Source organism: Engraulis encrasicolus, chromosome 10 (genome assembly GCF_034702125.1).
Source record: "Engraulis encrasicolus isolate BLACKSEA-1 chromosome 10, IST_EnEncr_1.0, whole genome shotgun sequence".
Taxonomy (NCBI): Eukaryota; Metazoa; Chordata; class Actinopteri; order Clupeiformes; family Engraulidae; genus Engraulis; species Engraulis encrasicolus.
The window spans coordinates 2,779,641-2,801,521 of NC_085866.1; the positions used below are offsets into that span (position 1 = coordinate 2,779,641).

The window sequence follows — 21,881 nt, forward strand, 5'->3', positions numbered from 1 at the left end:
TGTTGCACTCTTTCTCCCCACCTCTCTCTCTCTCTTTCTCTGTCGCTTTCTCTCTCTCCACCCCCCCTTCTCTGTTTCTCTCTCTCTCTCTTTCTCTCTCTCTCTCTCTCTCTCTCTCTCTCTCTCTCTCTCTCTCTCTCTCTCTCTCTCTCTCTCTCTCTCCCCCCGTGCCTGTCATGTCTTTGATCTATGAATCTCTCTCTCCATTGTTCTTAATCCCTAACACCACTTTGTTTCTCTTGTCTCCACTCAAATGCACACACACACGCACGCACGCACGCACACACGCATACACACACACACACACACACACACACACACACACATACACACACACACGTACACACACACACACGTACACACATACATACCTCTGTTCCTTTGTGTATTTTGACATACAGCCTCCGCCGGTTGTCTGAGATTTGTCTTCTCTTTTGGCTATCTGTTTTGATGTTGCTGTGGCTGTTGTTGTTGTGCTTGTTCATGTATTCTTTTTTCTTCATTGATCCAACAGTCATTACACACAGAGCATGGATGATGTTGTGTGGAAAGTGGGAAATGTGTTTGTGGAAAAGCAATGAATTGTAGTGACCTACTAGCAGAATGGCAGTGTCGATGCCTCTGGATGCCCCTCTTGTTCTTGCACACCTCATTTGGCTAGGTGCCATCAGACGTCGTCAGCCTCAGAGTAACCAAAGTTCAGTGGTGTAGTCTACGTAGAACGCGGGTATACGGACGGAGTATACCCACTTCTAAATTTCAGGGATTTCAGTATACCCATTTAAATTGATTGATCCATTGTTTTGAACAGCACAAAATATATACAGTATACCCACTTCAAAAAATGCTCAAATATACAGTATACCCACTTCAAAAAAGTAGACTGGCTTCATTTGAGACAGCAGATGATGACACTGCATTGGAGTTTGCTTTGTAACCTCCTGACTATGGTGCTGTTTCCACGTAGCTGGATATTTTTTATGTGGATATTTTTATATGTGGATATTTTTCCTCCTGGTTGCATTGGTTTTGCATTGGTTTTGGCCTTCCGTTTCCACGTAGCAGATATTTAAAATCCAGGTATAAAAAGCAGGAGAAAAAAATATCCTGTTTAGGGGGCTGAAACACATTTGTTACAATGGAGGATTTATTTTTATCCACATGTTGCGTTTACACCTCAACAGGAGAACAAAAAAATACCCTGCTAAAAAAATATCCGGTAACACTTCCAAATAAGGGGCCATAATTAACAGTAAAGTAGTTACAACCTAATACTTAAGTAAGGGTTAATAATCATTACTTAATGCCACATTAGACACATATTAATTGTTATTAATGCATTAGCAAGCAGTTACTTAACTATTAGATAACTATTACCTTGTGTTACAAGTTAATAGCACATTATTATTTAACTAATAGATAAGTAAGGGCACAGTTAATAGTTAAGTAGCTATCAGGTCATACTTAACTAAGGACCAAAATTAACACTTACTTAATTCAAAAGTAAGGCATAACTAATGGTTAATTAATACTTAAATATTGAGTTTTGGGACCCTTATATTAGAGTTGGCTGAGGATAACTAATGGTTAATTAATAGATAGATATTGTTGTTTGGGACCCTTATATTAGAGTTGGCTGCGGATAACTAATGGTTAATTAATCGATAGATATTGGTGTTTGGGACCCTTATAATAGAGTTGGCTGAGCATACCTAATAGTTAATTAATTAATCTACTGTGACATCTAGTTTTCAGTCGTTCAAATCACTGTAATAGTTGCAACAGGAGCCATTATATAGCAAGGATTGGACGTACACTTCTCAATGATGGTGGGGTGATGAGATGTAATTTTTTCATGTACCATTTATTAATTTTAATAGTAAAAACCCTACAATAAATGCAGAACATTATGAAGAGTAATAGTTTTGAAGCAAAACTAAACCAATCCTTTGTGATAATTAAGTTAATGTTTGAGAATATTAGCTCCAAGAAGTGCAGTGCATGATGGGTATGCAATCTACAGACAACAATATTTCGGTATTATTTAATCATTAGATTAGGTACAGTTAATAGTTAAGTAGCTATTAGGTCATACTTAACTAAGGACCTTAATTAACACTTACTTAATACAAAAGCAAGGCATATCTAATGATTAAATAATACCGAAATATTGTTGTCTGTAGATTGCGTACCCATCATGCACTGCTCTTCCTGGAGCTAATATTCTCAAACATTAACCTAATTATCACAGAGGAATGGTTTAGTCTCGCTTCAAAACTATTACTCTTCAATTCAATTCAAGGAGTTTATTGTCATTGTCAATGAAGTCAACGAAATTGTGGGTGGAGCAACGACACTGCGTAGTTTGAAGTAGGCCTATAGAAGTAACCAAAAAGAAGTAGTCAAATAAAGTCTAAATTCATGAAGTTTTCATGAAGCTTACATAAATACACAAGGCATTGGCGATGGCATTGGTCATTGAGGTGGAGGTAGCTGATGACTTAGTGCCGCTACAACTACTGGTAAAGCTGTAGGTGGAGACAGTACCTGTAGGGACATCGTGCTGGACCTCTTGACTTATCCGCCTATTCACTATGACGTTATTTGGTGACGGCAGTGGGTGTGGTGACGATGGCATTGGGGGTGATTGAGGTGGAGGTGGTGGTGGTGACTGATGACGTAGTGTAGCTACACATGCAGGGGGGGGCATTGTACTGGACCTCTTGACTGTGCCCGTATTCATTATGACGTGAGTGGCAGTGGGTGTGGTGACGATGGCATTGGGGTTGATTGAGGAGGAGATGGTGGTGGCGTAGTGCAGCTACAGTACAGGTGGGGAGGTGACGATAGTGGGTGTGGTGGCAATGACATTGGGGTTGATTGCGGTGGAGGTGGTGGTGTCTGTCTGATGATGTAGTGTGGCTATAGCTACCGCTAAAGCTACAGGTGGGTGCTGACTCACATCCCTGGGCGCGATGCCAGCCGGAGACAGGGCCAAGGCTGGGTGGTGCTAAACGTGCCCCCGAGCTCCAGCTCCAGCTCCCAATGCCATGCCAGCGCTCAGGCTGTCTGCCCTCGGCCGGTCGGCCCCGGGGACTAATTGGCTATTATCTTAGCGACGGCTATTATCTTAGCGATGGCCGCCGCGTCACCGTCAGTCGCGACCTTGTCAGGAACACTCGGAGGCCATCTGTTGCCAAGCAGCGGACGGATGGGAGATATGCGGATGACAAAGACTTGAGTGATAACAAAAGAAGGGAGAGAGAGAGAGAGACAGACAGAGAGAGAGAGAGAGAGACAGACAGAGAGAGAGAGAGAGAGAGAGAGAGAGAGGTTTTAAATGCTTGTGGAGGAAAAGAGGAAGAAATAAAGAGAGAGAGAGAGAGAGAGAGAAACAGAGAGAGAGAAACAGAGAGAGAGAGAGATGAATGTCTGATTTAAACGCAGCACTTGTCAGACTAGCTGAGTGTGTCGCGGGCAGATATTCGGACCATATCAGGTCATTAGAGAAGAACCATTACTGCTTGGAGCCGATGCACAGTATCACATTAAATCAGGGGTGGGGAACCTACGTATGTCTCGAGGGCCGTGTACGGCCATTGAGGCCATCTTATCCGTCCCCCGATATAATTTTATTGTTAGGCAGTATGCAGTTTCACATCAAATATAACAGGATTTGTAAAGAAATTACATTTGCAATACAATTACGTTATATTTTCAGTTTACCTAGTGAAGGTGTGGGGTCTGTTGTAAAGGTGTCCATCTTCAATATAGGCTTAAAGGGACACTGTGCAGGAAATGGTCAAAAAAGGTACTGCAACTACTTTGCTTATTGAAATTGGGCTGCCTATTGCCAAATTTGATCGTTTCATGAAAGTTTACTAAGTATTAAACAAATATTTTCTAGTATGGTCCAAGTATAGTCATTTTTGCAGCTAAAAATGCCTATTTTTGGAAATTCAAAATGGCGGGCCATGGAGAAGATCCCCCTTTTCATGTATGAAAAGTGCCATTTTTCCAGTCATAATGAATACTTAGAATTTGATGGTGGTGGTAAGTATTCATGAAAAAGGTAACATTAGTGAATGGGCAGCATGATTTCTGGAAATAAACAACTAAAAATCTCACACAGTGTCCCTTTAAAGTGTAGGGGGAAATTCTGGTTTGTGTTTATAGTTCAGCCCTTGGAGGACTTAATAAGATTTGAAGTGGCCCATCAAATGAAAAAGATTTCCCACCCCTGCATCAAATGTATTCACTGCAGCAGCAACTGTGTTTAACAGAGGAACACCGCTTCAGATAGTCATTTCATTTCCAAATCTCTTATGCTCTCAAAATTGAATAGACAAGATTTGCTCTCGCACAACATTTCTTTCATTCGAGAATGAGTTGAGCAAGGTTTACTCAGCCATAGAATGAGGGTTTTGTCAAATTTTGCACAGACCTTGCAAATGAATTATGCAGGCCCCTAACCATATCAAATGATCACCTTACTCATGACAACAGTACAGTTGTATTTAAAAGTAAGTATTTTTAAGAACAGAAGCTTTACCCCTAACAATTGCCTAGATTAAATTCACATTTGTTGTTGCTTTCTGTAAGGCTGAAATACGCTTGCACCCCAAAAGTGCACAACTACAGTATCTTGTAGCCTATATCACCTTACACAGCTCATCAATTCTGAGCACATTTGCTTTGGAAATGTTATTCAGCGGAGACCTCTCCAAAGCCACTGGGGGAAAACAAAACAGAGGCTCCCAGAAGAACACTTGAGCAGGGCCCTGATATCCTGACCTCTGGACTGCTTCATTGCTCATGCAGTGGATGGAGGTGGTGGGAATGGGAGTGGATAGTGGTGGTGGTGGTGGTGATGCTGGTGGTGGAGGTGGTGGTAGTAGTGGTGGAGGTGGTGGTAGTAGTGGTGGAGGTGGTGGTAGTAGTGGTGGTGGAGGGTGGTGGTGCTGGTGGAGGGTGGTGGAGGGTGGTGCTGGTGGTCTTGATGGTCAGGGCCGAATTAATGCACAGGCTAGATATGCAGGGGCGTAACCACCATACACATTGGGGGGGTCACGTCCCCCCCAATATTGTGAAAGTACCAATCTGTCCCCTCCAATATTTTGTCAAATATGTGGCATATAGAAGTCCTTCTTCTTTCCAAGATCAGATTTAATTTCAATGTGGGAAACACAAGAGAGCAAATAAACCAAGCAATCAAGGAAAAAGAAAAAATTGAGACCCCCGTCCCCATTGTGAACTTGGTTTAGCCCAGAATGTGAAGTTGCGGATTCGTTTAGAAATTTTGGCTGTTTTTCTTGATCGCGTTGGAGGCAGATAACAAGTTGTGAGAACCAGTGGCAGCTAAAAAAAAATAAAGGAACAAATGAGGAGAGATTCGTCTTTTTTTCTGGCAGTACTGCTTTGTGGCTTGGTGAGAAGTAATAGAGATGTCATGCAAGCCTGACCAGTAGTAAAAGCAAGCTCACAAGCTAACAACACCAAGTAATTATAATATAAGGCTGACAACAACAATGTGCTCAACGCTAACACTGTTTGCCCAACATTTAAGACACTGCAGCGTCAATAACTGTATGTTACTATGCCCAGTTGAGATAATATCATTCATTGGATCTGGCTGGGTGATGGTAGCTAAAATGATTGTTCACAGTTTAAAGCAAACACGTTTGTGATTTCGCTAACGTTGTTAGCATGCTAAACGCTAAAGTGACATAAACTTGTATTATCATAATAATAATAGGTATCTATGCTAGTCTCATTGATAGCTGCCTGCTGTGAAAGTTAGTTATTCTTCCAGTCGAAGCTTACAACATTAGGCTTGGCACAATCACAGTTTGTCAAATGTATGCACAAGTATTCTGCCTTCCATCAAAGTCATGCCTTGTGTGTTCATAGTGACCCTAGTTATTTGTAGGCTAAATGCTGCTATCTGGTGGGCTATAGCTTTAATTGCAAGGCGTACATGAACCACATTTTCAAACAGCTTAAAACTTTTAACACTGCGGCTTGTTACTTTTTATTTATGAAATAGATTCATGAGTCAAAATAAACATAAACAAGTATCCATGTGAAAGGGAAAAAATAACATGATGATGACACTTACTGTAGTATTAGCCTATACAAAACAAATATATTGACCACTATAAATTAAATTCCTTCTCTCCAAGCCGCTGATACAGCTTTTGCCCGATGAGGACAGAGGTGAAGCACCTGCTACTTGACAAAAAAAGAAAACCAAGCTTTGAATTGTAACTGGTTTTGAATTCAAGCACATCTTTTTCAATAGACCTTCACTATAAAATACTTTGGGAGGGCTCACACTTGGATCAAAGGCTGAAATCTACTGTTCTATATTTATTTAATGGGGTCAGGATTTGTCTTAAATGTGTCCTAAAATGCACTAGAATGCAGGAAATGGCATTTAAGAAATCAAAAATCTTCTGGGGGAGGGCCCCCAGACCCCCCACTGACCTAGGACGTTTCACAACACTATTATCACAGAGATACTTAAAGAATCTCTGCTATTATACTTCTGATTTGGACCCCCTCAATATTTTTCTTATGGTTTCGCCCTTGCCTAGATATGGCTGCAGCCTAGGGGCCCCCACCTGCCAAGGGGCCCCCACATGCTAGATATGGCTGCAGCCTAGGGCCCCCCACCTGCCAAAAGTAAAAAAAAATGCTGAATTATGACAAGATTCAATATAGAGAAATTAATTTGTAATGTTGAGTACAGTTTTAAATCTTGTTAATACTCCTCTGCACAGCTGGCAGACATGTTGTTCTTAATTCCTGCCTTGTTCATTATGACACTTGTAATTATGTAACTATGTAATTTTGTCAAGAAATGTGCCTTCCATGGGGGCCCACTGCAACCTGTAGCCTAGGGGCCGCAGGCCATCTTAGTCCCGCCCTGCTGGTGGCCATGCTGTACTGTATGTGTTCCTCTCCATTGGACCACAGCTCACTGGCAGCAGTAAACAGGTTAAAGGTGCACTGTGTGGTGGAGGTGGTGGTGGTGGAGGTGGTAGTGGCCCTGGGTGGTGGTGGTGGTGATGGTGGTGATGGTGGTAGTGATGGTGATGGAGGTGGTGGTGATGGTGGTGGTGGTGATGGTGGTGTTGGTGGTGGTGATGGAGGTGTTGTTGGTGGTGTTGGTGGTGGTGATGGAGGTGGTGATGGAGGTGGTGGTGGAGGTGGTAGTGGCCCTGGGTGGTGGTGGTGGTGATGGTGGTGGTGGAGGTGGTAGTGGCCCTGGGTGGTGGTGGTGGTGATGGTGGTGTTGGTGGTAGTGATGGTGATGGAGGTGGTGGTGATGGTGGTGGTGGAGGTGGTAGTGGCCCTGGGTGGTGGTGGTGGTGATGGTGGTGGTGGTGGTGGTGGTGGTGATGGTGGTGTTGGTGGTGGTGATGGTGTTGGTGGTGGTGGTGATGGTGGTGTTGGTGATGGTGGTGGTGATGGTGGTGGTGGTGATGGTGGTGTTGGTGGTGGTGATGGTGGTGTTGGTGGTGGTGTTGGTGGTGGTGTTGGTGGTGGTGATGGTGGTGTTGGTGGTGGTGATGGTGGTGTTGGTGGTGGTGATGGTGATGGTGGTGGTGGTGATGGTGGTGTTGGTGGTGGTGATGGAGGTGTTGGTGGTGGTGGTGGTGATGGAGGTGGTGGTGGTGGTGATGGTGGTGGTGATGGAGGTGGTGATGGAGGTGGTGATGGAGGTGTTGTTGGTGGTGGTGTTGGTGGTGGTGATGGAGGTGGTGATGGTGGTGGTGGTGATGGTGGTGTTGGTGGTGGTGGTGATGGAGGTGTTGTTGGTGGTGGTGATGGAGGTGGTGATGGAGGTGTTGGTGGTGGTGATGGTGGTGGTGATGGAGGTGGTGATGGTCATACTGTATGTGTTCTCCTCCATTGGAGCACAGCCCACTGGCAGCAGTAAACAGGTTAAAGGTGCACTGTGTAACATTTTCAGCAGTTTCTTTCCAGAATCCCTGCTGCCCATTCACACATGTGTTCCTCTCCATTGGAGCACGGGCCACTGGGAGCAGTAGACATTTTGAAGTTTTAACAGGTCAGGGGGGGGGGGCAGCTTCTGTATTACCTGCCAGGTGACTGACTGAGGTTCCACCCCAACACCCAATACCCCCCTTCCCCTTCCCCCCTCTCTCCTCTCTATCCCTTGTCCCCTTCTCTCACCCCTATCCTCTATCCTTCAGCGTACTGGCGTTCCACTCTAACCCCTTTTCTCTCTCTCTCTCTCTCTCTCTCTCTCTCTCTCTCTCTCTCTCTCTCTCTCTCTCTCTCTCTCTCTCTCTCCTCTCTATTCTTCTATCCCCCCTCTCTTCTCCCCCTTCTCTTCTCTCCTCTTCCCTCTCTTCTCCCCCTCTCTTCTCTATTCCGTTAGCGGTTCCACTCTAACACCCCCCTCCCCCACACACACACACACTCTCTCCTCCAGCAGACTGGGTGAAGGCCAGATCAGACTAGGCATTCATCCAGAGAGAGAGAGAGAGAGAGAGAGCAGAAGGGACAGACAGAGAGAAAGACAGAGAGAGAGAGAGAGAGAGAGAGAGAGAGAGAGAGAGAGAGAGAGAGAGAGAGAGAGAGAGAGAGAGAGCAGAAGGGAGGGCGGGACCCAGTAGGGACAGATGTGGTGGAGGGGGCGTGTCTATCAGAGTGCCAACCAGAAGGCCAAAGGGTCTCTTGTGCGTGCGTACATGTGTGGGTGTTTGTGTCTATGTGTGTGTGTGCGTGCATGCGTGCGTTTGCTTGTGCGTGCGTGTATGTGCGTGTGTGTGCGTGCGTGCATACCTGCGTGTGGGTGTTTGTGTCTTGGTCTGTGTGGGTGTTTGTGTCTTGGTCTCTCTCTATCTCTCTGTGTGTGTTTGCATGTGTGTGTGTGTCATTTGAGTGTGCGTGTGCGTGTGCGTGTGGGTGCCTGCATGTGTGGTTGTTTGTGTGTGGGTCTGTGTGTGGGTCTGTCTGTTTGTGCATGCCTGTCTGTCTGTATGCAAGCAAGATTGATAGAAACACACAGACAGTGTTTGTATATGTCCCTAAGCCATCTAAGTAGGGTGAAGGTTGTGTGTGTGTGTGTGTGTTTGTGTGTGGGTGTGTGTGTGTTTGTGTGTGTATGTTTGCATTTGTTTATGTGTGTGAGACGAGTGTGTGAGTGAAGTTGTGAGTCTGTCACTGGGCTTATAGACATCCTCCGTGATGGACACTGCCGCTAGAAAGCTCCGTAATCCAAAGCAAACAGACAATGTAGCACCTAATGACTAATTAGCAGTCCGCTCAGTCCAGCACAAGTCAACACGCCGGCCGGTCGAGGATTGTTTTGATGTAAAGGATGACGTGATCTTTCCTGACGGGGAAGAGAGGAGAAAAAAAGACGCTGCAGTCACGGGTAAGCGGTTAGCGGTGAGCGCCATTAGGGGTGGCTGCCCGCTTGCCAGGTGAGGCATAAATGCAATTTTGTTGTGTGCAGTGTGCTGTGTTCACGTATGTGCTGTGGAGTGCTGTGTCACAATGGCAGTAGAAGTTGGAGTTTCCCAGTTGTGCTTTCACTTCACTAATGACTAATTAGCAGTTGGCTCAGTCCAGCACAAGTCAACACGCCGGTCGAGGATTGTTTTGATGTAAAGGGTGACGTGATCTTTCATCAGAGAGGAGAGAAAAATGACACAGCAGCAGAACAACATTTGTGTCTACCAAATCAATGCCTCAAGACTTCAGACTTGTTTGTTGCTAATGAATCGAGACAACGTCTGCCCCTCGTATAAACAGACGTTAGCAACATTAACATTCCTCGAATGTGATACACAGTTTGATTAAGTAAAAGATTTGTTGTGTGAGTGTGTGTGTGAGTGAGTGAGTGAGTGTGTGAGAGTGGCACAGTCTTGGCTCTTTGCGCAGCACAGCACTGTACTGTAGTGTAGTCGTCTGTCATTGTTCCCATAAAAAACAATAATTCCAGCTGTCACTCGGCACTTGGCACTCAATCAGCATTACTGGGGAGCCATCCCCCCCCCTCCTCATTTGAATAATTCAGGAACAGTTTGAGGCCAATTTCTTATGAAATCTTTCAAACCTACTAAGTAGACGACAAGAAAGCAATGCCACTGGAAGCGGAGGCTGACTGACTGACTGCCAGTTGTTTGGAATGCATAAACATGAGAGGCTGTTTGGATTCATCATTGTTTAGAGAGACGGAGGGAGAAAGAGAGAGATAGAGGGAGAGAGAGAGAGAGAGAGAGAGTGAGAGAGAGAGAGAGAGAGAGAGAGAGAGAGAGAGAGAGGAGAAAGACGGGAAGAGAGAGTGAAGAGAGAGAGAAAGAGAGAGAGAGAATATAGGGATAGAGAGAGAGAGAGAGAGAGAGAGAGAGAAGAGAGATATAGAAAGAGAGAGAGAGAAAGAGGGATAGAGAGAGAGAAGAAATATATATATATATATATATATATAGAGAGAGAGAGAGAGAGAGAGAGAGAGAGAGAGAGAGAGAGAGAGAGAGAGAGAGAGAGAGAGAGAGAGAGAAAGAGGGATAGAGAGAGAAGAGAGGACACCCCAGTGGGACCTTCAGGTGCAGCTCATTATAGACACTGTTGTGTTTGTTGAGAGAGGGAGAGAGAGAGAGAGAGAGAGAGAGAGAGAGAGAGAGAGAGAGAGAGAGAGAGAAATACAGACAAAGGTGAGAGATAGAAAGATGTAGGAGGTATGTGTGTGCGTGTGTGCGTGCGTGCACATCTATGTGCATGCATTTGTGTGTGTGTGCGCCTGTGTGTGTGTGTGTCTTTGTGTGTATGTATGTATGTATCGTATGTACGTACGTGTGCGCTCATGCATTTGAGTGTGTATGTATGGGGCCCTCCCATTCAACTCTTTGTCTCTCTCTCTCTCGGTGGACAAGTTAAAGGTGGGGGGCCAGAAAGGAACGGAACGGGGCAAATTGTTGGGCAACAGCTGGAGGAAATTATGCATGAAACGCTCAGCTCCTTTTAGTAATGACCAGGGCTGGACTGGCCGACTGGCATAGCGGGCATTTCCCGGTGGGCCCCGCATCCTCGTGGGCCCCTATTGGCCATCTGGCATAGCGGGCATTTCCCGGTGGGCCCCGCATCCTCGTGGGCCCCTGGCCATCTGGCATAGCGGGCATTTCCCGGTGGGCCCCGCATCCTCGTGGGCCCCTATGGCTACAGGGCTGGACTGGTTATCTGGCATAGCGGGCATTTCCCAATGGACCCCACACCCTCGTGGGCCCCTATTTTCAGAAATGTAAAAAAAGTTTTTATTTTAACATTTCTGAAAATAGGGGCCAATGAGGGTGCGGGCCCACCGGTGAGTCAGTTCTGCGCCACTAATTATGAGGGGGCCCTTTAAGCCAAAAGTGCCTGGGCCCTATTTCTCCCCCATGAGGGGCCCCTTTAAGCCAAAAGTGCCCGGGCCCTATTTCTCCCCCAGTTCAGCCCTGTTAATCACCCGTTCATGCAATTAATTGCCTTTCTTCTCTAGTGAACTGTCTGGCATCTGTCTTTTCTCACACCCTCGCCTCCTCTTCTTTTGACAGTCTGAACTCTGAGAGTCTGTAGAACTGTAACCTTTTTTTGACTGACAAGACAATGTGTGTCTGTCAGTACACAATAAGGGGGATCGCTTCTCTTCTCATACGGGTGAAAACAAGTCTCAGCTTCTCAGAGGACTGTAATATGAGGGAGGTTCAGTTTTTGTGCTGTGAAATCTATCATGCTCATTGTGTGTTGTGTGACCCCTTGAGAAAGGTCAGCTCCTGTTGATTTATTTCAGTTCATTGTGTAAGCGATGTGACTCCCGTCTCCTCACTACAGTGGAATCTCATTGATGCATTATTAACATTCTCTCTGTCTCTGTATCTCTGTGTCTGTCTGTCTGTCTCCTTCTCTCGCTCTCTTTTCTCGCTTGCCCTCTCGCTCTTTTAATTCAATTAAACTTAATTTATTGGCGTGACATATTAGAAGTAAGTCGTATTTCGCATTTCCAAAGCAGATGCAGAAATAGAAGAAGACGAAACAGAGCGCATGTGTAGTCTACTGTGGTAGGCAAGCATGTTAATCTGTGTCATGATGTATGTTGATCTCGAACTCTTCCACGTCAAGTCACCTTCTGTATTGTAATGCAATATAAAAGGCTCTATGTCAGCGCGGTGTCTGCTGTTAGCATTATGTGTTGTCCATTATGCGACAGCTCTGTGAATTTCCATGACGAATTTCTTTTGGGACCAATAAAAGAATCTTTGATCTTGAATCTTGAATCTCAAAATGTAATGTAATAGAGTATAATATGATGCTCCAGCTCTATCAAGTCAAGTCAAGTTAGTTTTATTGTCAATTTCTTTACATTCACTGGTCATACAAAGAATTTGAAATGACATTTCTTGCTTTCCCATACAGACATAGACTAATATAGGTAAGGACATAGACAGTATACTGCCCTACAATCTTAGAACGCAGTAACTCTGAAAACGGCAAACTGAGAAAAAAGGCTTCAAAGTTTTCCATATGGCGCGACAACTGTGTTGTCGGTAAATTGGTGGTGACACTTCCTGGTAATGCTTGTTTAGGATAGAAATTTAATGCACACAAAAAAAACCCCAAAAAACAACATTTATGTGTCTTTTTGCCACAAAAAACAGAGTTACTGCGTTCTTGGCTGGTATTACTGCCACAAAATGGAGTTACTGCAGGAGTTACTGCGTTCTTAGCTTGTATTACTGTCTACTCCCAAACCAGTCCCATTGGAACGTGCAGCAGTAACTCGCCGACTTACTGCGTTTTTGTTTAACCTTTTTTGGGTCATTTTTGCACTTTCAAAATGAGTTTTCTCCAAAACGGGACGGTGTTGGACCACCATTTTTGGACACAAGACAAATGAGGTAGTTTAGAACCGATTTCCGATATAAAAAAAAATTCGACCATTTTGAGTTACTGCGTTCTAGTATTGCACGGCAGTATAGACATAGACAGTACTTATACATGGACATAAGACAGTATGGACATAGACAGTGCTCTATGTGTCTTGGACAGCTTTTGTCGAGCTCCAGAGAGATAAACTTTGACTTTTTTCGCACACCTCAGCTGGCAGGTGCGTCGGAGATGGCCATGGGCCCATGGGTCACTCAGCAACAACTGAAAGAATCAGGCAATGAGATTGCCTGATGAAGGTCTAGTACCGAAACGTCGTTTATTAAAGAAAGAACAGCGAAATGGTCAGTGTGCCGGAGTTTCTTTAAGTTGAGCTACAGACAGATGGAAATCTTTGTCTCTTCTCTTCCAGTCACTTCCTGTAATGTGATATAAATTCATTGAGAGTAAATAGAATGGAGGCCAAAATTCTATTTCATTGTTGAAGCCAAGTTGGAGCCAAGGTTGGACCCAAAAAGACCAAAAAATGGCCAAATCCCATTCATTCCTATGAGAGAGACATAAAACCCTGTATCTCCCTTAAATGCCACTCCAGGGGGATCATTTTTCGCTCAACTAGTAGGTCCCCTTGCTCTCCAACTTACCAGGGTAGTGATTTTTTGTGGTGATGTTTTCTTTGTTGTTGTCCAATCAGCACCTGCGTTTGGCGTTGCTAAGGTGGAATGTAAGTTGGAATGTTCCCAAATCTGGCTTCAAAGCGTTGAATGGCAAATAGCGTTGATTTGGCGTCCATTCTATTTACTGTCAATGTATAAATTTGATGTTATATAAGGGGGGTCAGTGACGTCTCAGCAGCAGCACACGTCAGGGCGGCGTAACGACAGCCAGTGCCACTACTGTATGGACTTATTTTTTCTCATTTTTTGGGGGGATTTTTGATCAACCACCAATTACTAATTAATTGTTTGATTCCCCCCCCAAAAAAACGTCTTTTTATCCGTAAATGAAACGCTCCTGCTCTGTTGTTTCTTGGACAGCGTTTGCGGAGCTCCGGGTGGATGCATGCATGTACATGCACAGTATGCAATGTAATAAAATGTAATTGTGTACTGTAATATAAATGAAATCTTATATACAGTAAATGTAACGCTCCTATTTTGTTGTTTCTCGGACAGCGTTTGCAGAGCTCCATGCATGTACACACACTCTATGTAATGTAATGTAATGTAATGTAATGTAATATAATGTAATCGTGTACTGTAATATAAATTATGTTATACTGTATAAATGTAACGCTCCTGTTCTGTTGTTTCTTGGACAGCGTTTGCGGAGCTCCAGACGGACATCCATGAGCTGACGCAGGAGCTGGACGGCGCGGGCATCCCCTTCCTGGACTACCGTACGTACGCCATGAGGGTGCTGTTCCCCGGCATCGAGGACCACCCCGTACTCAAGGAGATGGAGGTACGGGTCAGTACAGCAGCACCACGCACAAGCCCTCACCAGGGGTCTCATCTCACTTTATTCTTTCTTTCTTTCTTTCTTTCTTTCTTTCTTTCTTTCTTTCTTTCTTTCTTTCTTTCATTCTTTCATTCTTCCTTGGAGGTATGGGTCAGTACTGCAGCACCACGCACCCTTCTCAGGGGTCTTGTCTTAGCTTTATTGTCTTTTCTGTCTACTTTACTCTGCTGCTCTTTCTTTTCTTTCTTTCTTTCTTTCTTTCTTTCTTTCTTTCTTTCTTTCTTTCTTTCTTTCTTTCTTTCTTTCTTTCTTTCTGCGCAACAGAGGTGCAGAGGTCTCTTCTTCCCATGTCATGGCCTGTGGCAAAGTGTTCATACCGTGTAGTACATCGTCAAGTGTGCTTTATGCATCATCTTACATGCTGTAGCGCAGGGGTCCCCAACCATTCTAGGTCTGAGGGCTATCCTAGGGCTACTGAGGGCTACCCGAGGGCTACTGAGGGCTACCCGAGGGCTACTGAGGGCTACCCGAGGGCTACCCGAGGGCTACTGAGGGCTACTGAGGGCTACTGAGGGCTACCCGAGGGCTACTGAGGGCTACCCGAGGGCTACTGAGGGCTACCCGAGGGCTACCCGAGGGCTACTGAGGGCTACCTGAGGGCTACTGAGGGCTACTGAGGGCTACCCGAGGGCTATTTTTGTTCAAAATCCTCTACTGATGTCTTGGCATCATTCTCAAATCACACTATTATTGAATGATAATTTGTTTATAGGTTGTAAAGAATAAATAATCTCATATTTAAATCAAGAAAAGCATTAACTGTGACTAAAATCTGGTAGTCGTCACTGTTCATTAACATCCTTGGTGGGCACTTCGGAAGCTCCTGGAGGGCTACCTGGCGTAGCGTAACCACCATATTGCAGTAGCTAGTGCCTTGGCGTTAGGGCTAAATAACTCATATACACTTGCGTTTAGATATAGACCATATGTCGTCTAGTAGTTGTACATTAATGTAACCCTCAACAGGGTGTAATATGCGTACAGAAATGGGCCATGTTTCAACAGCTGCTGCAACACAGCTCTGCTATCTGTGTCTGCAGTGTTTGTTCACTCTCACTGTGGAACCGTCTAGAGAAATCAAAAGCCATATTGCAGGCCCAAGGATGTTTACGTTTTTTAGAGTGTACTGTATTTGAATTCTTCAGGAGTACAGGAGTTTTTCACTAAAATCCCCTGGATAAAGTGCATATATTGACCTAGCATTGACTTAGCCTTTGCGTACAAGTTGCCCATGCATGTATCTTGAGCAGGAGAAAGCATTACATTTTCTATCCTGAGCAGGAGAAAGCATTACATTTTCTATCCTGAGCAGGAGAAAGCATTACATTTTCGGAGAAAGCTTCAGTCAAGCACTGAAAAAAAATGTGCGCCATCGACTGACCGAGGCATTTAGAGCCACTTCAGGCTACTGCCCTTGCAGTCGCACACACACACAAACCCCTTCTGAGGTACACACACACACACACACACACACACACACACACACACACACACACACACACACACACACACACACACACACACACACACACACACACACACACACACACACACACACACACACACACACACACACACAAGCCTACTGCACTTGTAGCTCAGTCGCGTTCACAAACAACCTCCTTCACAGGCTGCACTACATCACCGCCCCTGACTCCCGACTCCAGAGCCTTGCAGTCCTGCAGCCGAGTCTACATTGTCAGCCAGTGTGTGTGTGTGTGTGTGTGTGTGTGTGTGTGTGTGTGTGTGTGTGTGTGTGTGTGTGTGTGTGTGTGTGTGTGTGTGTGTGTGTGTGTGTGTGTGCGCATGCGTGTGTGTGTGTCCAGAGCCCTGTAGGCCTGCAGTCAGGGCTACATTGTCCGCCAGAGCCCAGAGGCCTTGGCAACTGGACAGGGTAGGAGGAATAATCACATATCTATTGTCATGTCCAGTCCAGTCCAGGGTTTGTTTTCTCCTGCGTTTGCCCTCTGGTCCCCGCCGTAATCAAGTGGTCGCCACCCCTGGCTCAGAACCCTTATTGCCTGGATGAGGCATCCCACTCGTACACCCCCCACCCCATCTCTCCCACACACACACACACACACACACACTGACACACACACACACTCACACACACACCTCCTCCAACCCCTCTGACAACGCCTCCCCCCTCTCCCACCATCCCTGGCTCAGTCCCCTTATTGCCTGGATGAGGCATCCCCCTCGTACCCCCCCCCCCCTACCCCCCCCCCCCCACACACACACACACACACACACACACACACACACACACACACCTCCTCCAACCCCTCTGACAACCCCTCCCCCCTCCCCCCTCCCCCACCCCCCTGGCTCAGAACCCTTATTGCCTGGCTGAGGCATCACCGTCGTACACCCCCCCCCACCTCTCACACACACACACACAGACAAATATACACACACAGACACATCCTCCAACCCCTCTGACACTGCCTACCCCCCTCTCCCACCACCCCTGGCTCAGAACCCTTATTGCCTGGCTGAGGCATCACCGTCGTACACCCCACCCACCTCTCTCTCACACACACACACACCCCTCTCCCGCTCCCCGCCGCCGCCACCCCCCAGGAAATTTCGCCCAGGGACACAAGAGGCACTTTATTACGCCCGTGTCTCTGTGTCAGAGTGGGGGGAATAGAGTAGAGGGGAGAGCAGAGCAGAGCAGAGCGGGGCCGAGCAGCGCGGGGCCTGTCCTGTCTCTCTCTCCAAGATGCAGCAGTTTAGATCAGTGTCACGTCACGGGGGCCGATTGGGGACCACAGGGGCGCAGTGGGGGCACACACACACACACACACACACATACACACACACACTTGCAGACACACACACACACACACACACACACACACACACACACACACACACACACACACATGCAGACACACACACACACACACACACACACACACACACACACACACACACACACACACACACACACACACACACACAGACACAGACACAGACACACACACGGCCAGAACACCACTAGAGCACAACCACACACACACACACACACACACACACACACACACACACACACACACACACACACACACACACACACACACACACACACACACACACACACATGCAGACACACACACACACACACACACACACACACACACACACACACACACACACACACACACACACACACACACACACACACAGACACAGACACACACACGGCCAGAACACCACTAGAGCACAACCACACACACACACACACACACACACACACACACACACACACACACACACACACACACACACACACACACACACACACACACACACACACACACACACATGCAGACACACACACACACACATGCAGACACACACACACACACACACACACACACACACACACACACACACACACACACACACACACACACACAGACACAGACACAGACACACACACGGCCAGAACACCACTAGGGCACAACCACACCACCAGACCACCAGACCACCACACCACCACCCCACCACAGCACCACACCACCACACCACCACCACTTCAGACCACCACACCACCAGACCACACTACCACCACACCACCACCACTTCAGACCACCACACCACCAGACCACACTACCACCACACCACCACCACTTCAGACCACCACACCACCACCACCACCACACCACCACCACTTCAGACCACCACACCACCACCACCACACCACCACCACTTCAGACCACCACACCACCACTACACCACACTGCTACCAGCACCCCACCACAGCAACAGCCACACCACCACACTACCACCACACCACCACCACTTCAGACCACCACACCACCACTACACCACACTGCTACCAGCACCCCACCACAGCAACAGCCACACCACCACACTACCACCACACCACCACACCACCTCCAGAGCACCACCACTACACCACACTGCTACCAGCACCCCACCACAGCAACAGCCACACCACCACACTACCACCACACCACTCCACACCACTACACACACACACCACCACCACTACTACCAGCACCCCACCACTCCACACCACCACCACTACTACCAGCACCCCACCACTCCACACCACCACAGCACTGGGTCTCAGCAGGGTCTATCTACTAGGGCTGAGACTGGTGTCAGAGCTTGTTACCGCCGAGCTGTAGTTAAACATGATTAAGACTGCAAGTGTTCCTGGCGAGACTGAGCCTGCTGCTGCTGCTGCTTCTACTGTGGTTTAATCCAGCATTGTAGGAGGGAAGAAGCAGTGGTGTAGTCCACTTTTTTATGGTGGGTATACTGTATATTTGAGATTTTTTGAAGTGGGTATACTGTATATATTTTGTGTTATTCAAAACAATGGATCAATCCATTTTAAGTGGGTATTCTGAAATCCATGAAATTCAGAAGTGGCCCACGTTCTACATAGACTACACCACTGGGAAGAAGGGAGTGAGGAAAGAGAGAAAGAGAGATGAGGAGAGAGAGAGAGAGAGAGAGAGAGAGAGAGAGAGAGAGAGAGAGAGAGAGAGAGAGAGAGAGAGAGAGAGAGACAGAGAGAGAGAGAGAGAGAGACAGAGAGAGAGACAGAGAGAGAGACAGAGAGAGAGAGAGGAGGATGCAGAGAGAGAGATTGAGTGACAGATAGAGAGATGAGGATGAACGAAGAAGTAGAGAGAGGGAGAGAGAGAGAGTCTGGAATACTCTGGAGAGAGAGAAACAGAGAGAAAGGTGCTACAGTGATGTCTATTGGCATTAAAGTGGCGATTATATTTGTTGCTGAGGCACTGTACATTGTAATATGTGTAACACTTTACATGACGGTTGTCATATGCATGTCATTGCAGTGTCATAACATTGTCATGGCACAGTTATGCAGGTGTCATAAACATTATGTCCATGTCATAAAATGTGTATCTATGAGAGTGTCATGACACTATTATGACACTGTGATGACATGCATATGACACCGACGTCAAGTAAAGTGTTTTCCGTAAATATGTTGTATCCATGAACGTGCGTGTGTGTGTGTGTGTGTGTGTGTGTGTGTGTGTGTGTGTGTGTGTGTGTGTGTGTGTGTGTGTGTGTGTGTGTGTGTGTGTGTGTGTGTGTGTGTGTGTGTGTGTGTGTGTGTGTGTGTGTGTGTGTGTCTAGAGTGGAGAGGGTGTTTGGGGTTGTGGCTCTGCTCCACCACCGCCTTTGAAAGTCAGCAATGCCACTTTAGCAACGCGAATAAAAGCCTATGTATAGGATTCAATTTGGCCTTACTTTTATACGTGTGTGTGTGTGTGTGTGTGTGTGTGTGTACTGTGTGTGTGTGTGCGCGTGCGTGCATGCGTGCCTGCGTGCGTGTGTGTGTGTGCGTGTTTGTCTGCGTGTTTGTGTGTGTGTGACACTCGTTTAGTTATGTTTGTGTGGGTGCCATGTTTTTTATTTCTGTAGAAGTGTATGTGTGTGTGTGTGATTGAAGGACATATTTGTGTGGGTCCCATGCTTTCATGTGTTGGAGTGCGTGTGCTTGTGTGTGCCTGTGTGTGCTAGTGTGTGTGTGTGTGTGTGTGCCTGCGTGCCTGCGTGCGTGCCTGCGTGCGTGCTTGCGTGTGTGTGTGTGTGTGCGATGTTCAGATGGATAATGGGATAAATCTGATGAGAATTGACAGGTGTCACACATCTAGTGACACAGTGGCTCACGTCCCCCACACTATGTTGTCAACCCATGCCCTCTCTCTCTCTCTCTCTCCCTCTCTCTCTCTCTCTCTCTCTCTCTCTCTCTCTCTCTCTCTCTCTCTCTCTCTCTCTCTCTCTCTCTCTCTCTCTCTCTCTCTCTCTCTCTCTCTCTCTCTCTCACACACACACAGGCACACGCACACGCACACGCACACACACACGCATTCACACACCCACACACACACTCACACACACAAACACTCCTACACATACAAAAGCATGGCTCCCACACACATATGTCCTTCACACACACACACACACACACACACACACACACACACACACACACACACACACACACACACACACACACACACACACACACACACACACACACACACACACACACACACACACACACACACTCCCAAAGGGCACAAAGGCGCATACAAACACAAAGACACACAGGCTACAAACATACCACCTTCTATCTCTTTCTCTCTCTCTCACATACACACTCGTTTTTTATTCCACATCCCTGACTACCCTCCTCTTTTCTCACTTTTTTCTATCACTCCGTTTTGCTCTTTGTATTGTACTTTCCAGCACTCACGATTGTTTGCATTTCGGATTGAATCTGTTGTTACTGAAAGGGAAAAAAGTTTGCCAAGGTCCTCTGGCTTTTCAAAAGTAGTTTTTATTATTATTTATTTATTTCAATTCTGTTTTTTTTTCACTCTGCCAACAACTTGCACTCGCTGTCCCTTTTCCTCTCCTCTCCTCTCCTCTCCTCTCCTCTCCTCTTCTCTTCTCTCCTCTCCTCTCCCCTCCTCTCCTCTCCTCTCCTCTCCTCTCCTCTCCTCTCCTCTCCTCTCCTCTCCTCTCCTCTTCTCTTCTCTTCTCTTCTCTTCTCTTCTCTTCTCTTCTCTTCTCTTCTCTTCTCTTCTGTCCTGTCCTGTCCTGTCCTCTCCTGTCCTCTCTTCTCTCTCCTCTCCTCTCCTCTCCTCTATTCTCCTCTCCTCTCCTCTCTTCTCCTCTTCTCTATTCCTCTCCTCTCCTCTCCTCTCCTCTCCTCTTCTCTTCTCTTCTCTTCTCTTCTCTTCTCTTCTCTTCTCTTCTCTTCTCTTCTCTTCTCTTCTCTTCTCTCCTCCCATCACTGTCCCCACCTTACATAAGTGACAGACACAATGTTTTGTGCGTGTGTGTGTGTGCGTCCGTGTGTGCGTGCCTGTGTGTCTGTGTGTGTGTGTGCAATCTTCTGTGAGCCACATATTATGTGTGTTTGGTGCATTCACATGGCGATTCAAATGGCCTGAAGTGGGGCTGCGTGCCGCCGGGCGGGGGTGGGGGTTGGCGGTGCGGATCGAGCCTTGCATGGCTGGCGAATCAAGGCTGAGCTTTAGTGCTTTTCAAAATACCACAGCCACCCTGGCGACCTCGAGGACTAGCGGGGACTAGCGGTTATCTGTATGGTATTGAATGGAGGGAACGGCAACAGAGCAAGCAAACAAACCTCCCACAGAGTTTCGTAACAACTATGCGGACCACAGTAGATGTAGTTCTTCTGCTGGGTGGGTTTTTCACTAAAGCATAGCTACATGTTTCTCCACTACACAGTCTTACTACTGGCTAGTGAAACATTAAAGAAGTATTGATATATCATGCGATGCATATTTGTGTGTGTGTGTGTGTTGTTTTAGAGTCAGCAGCAAATACTGTATTCTACTACTCTGTATCATGTACTCTGTGAAAAACTCCTTTTTCCACATGATATTAAAGAAAAAAAAAACGGC

The 21,881-nt window shown here is 46.5% G+C and overlaps 1 protein-coding gene across 1 annotated transcript in view; it reads left to right on the forward strand.

Annotated features, from left to right (window-relative positions):
- Nucleotides 1–21,881, forward strand: part of LOC134456401 (plexin-A1-like) — an 86,477-nt gene that overhangs the window by 15,128 nt on the left and 49,468 nt on the right. The window contains exon 6 of the mRNA XM_063207766.1: nt 14,222–14,364. Within this exon, the coding sequence (XP_063063836.1) occupies nt 14,222–14,364 (143 nt within the window). The remainder of the gene's footprint in view (nt 1–14,221; nt 14,365–21,881) is intronic.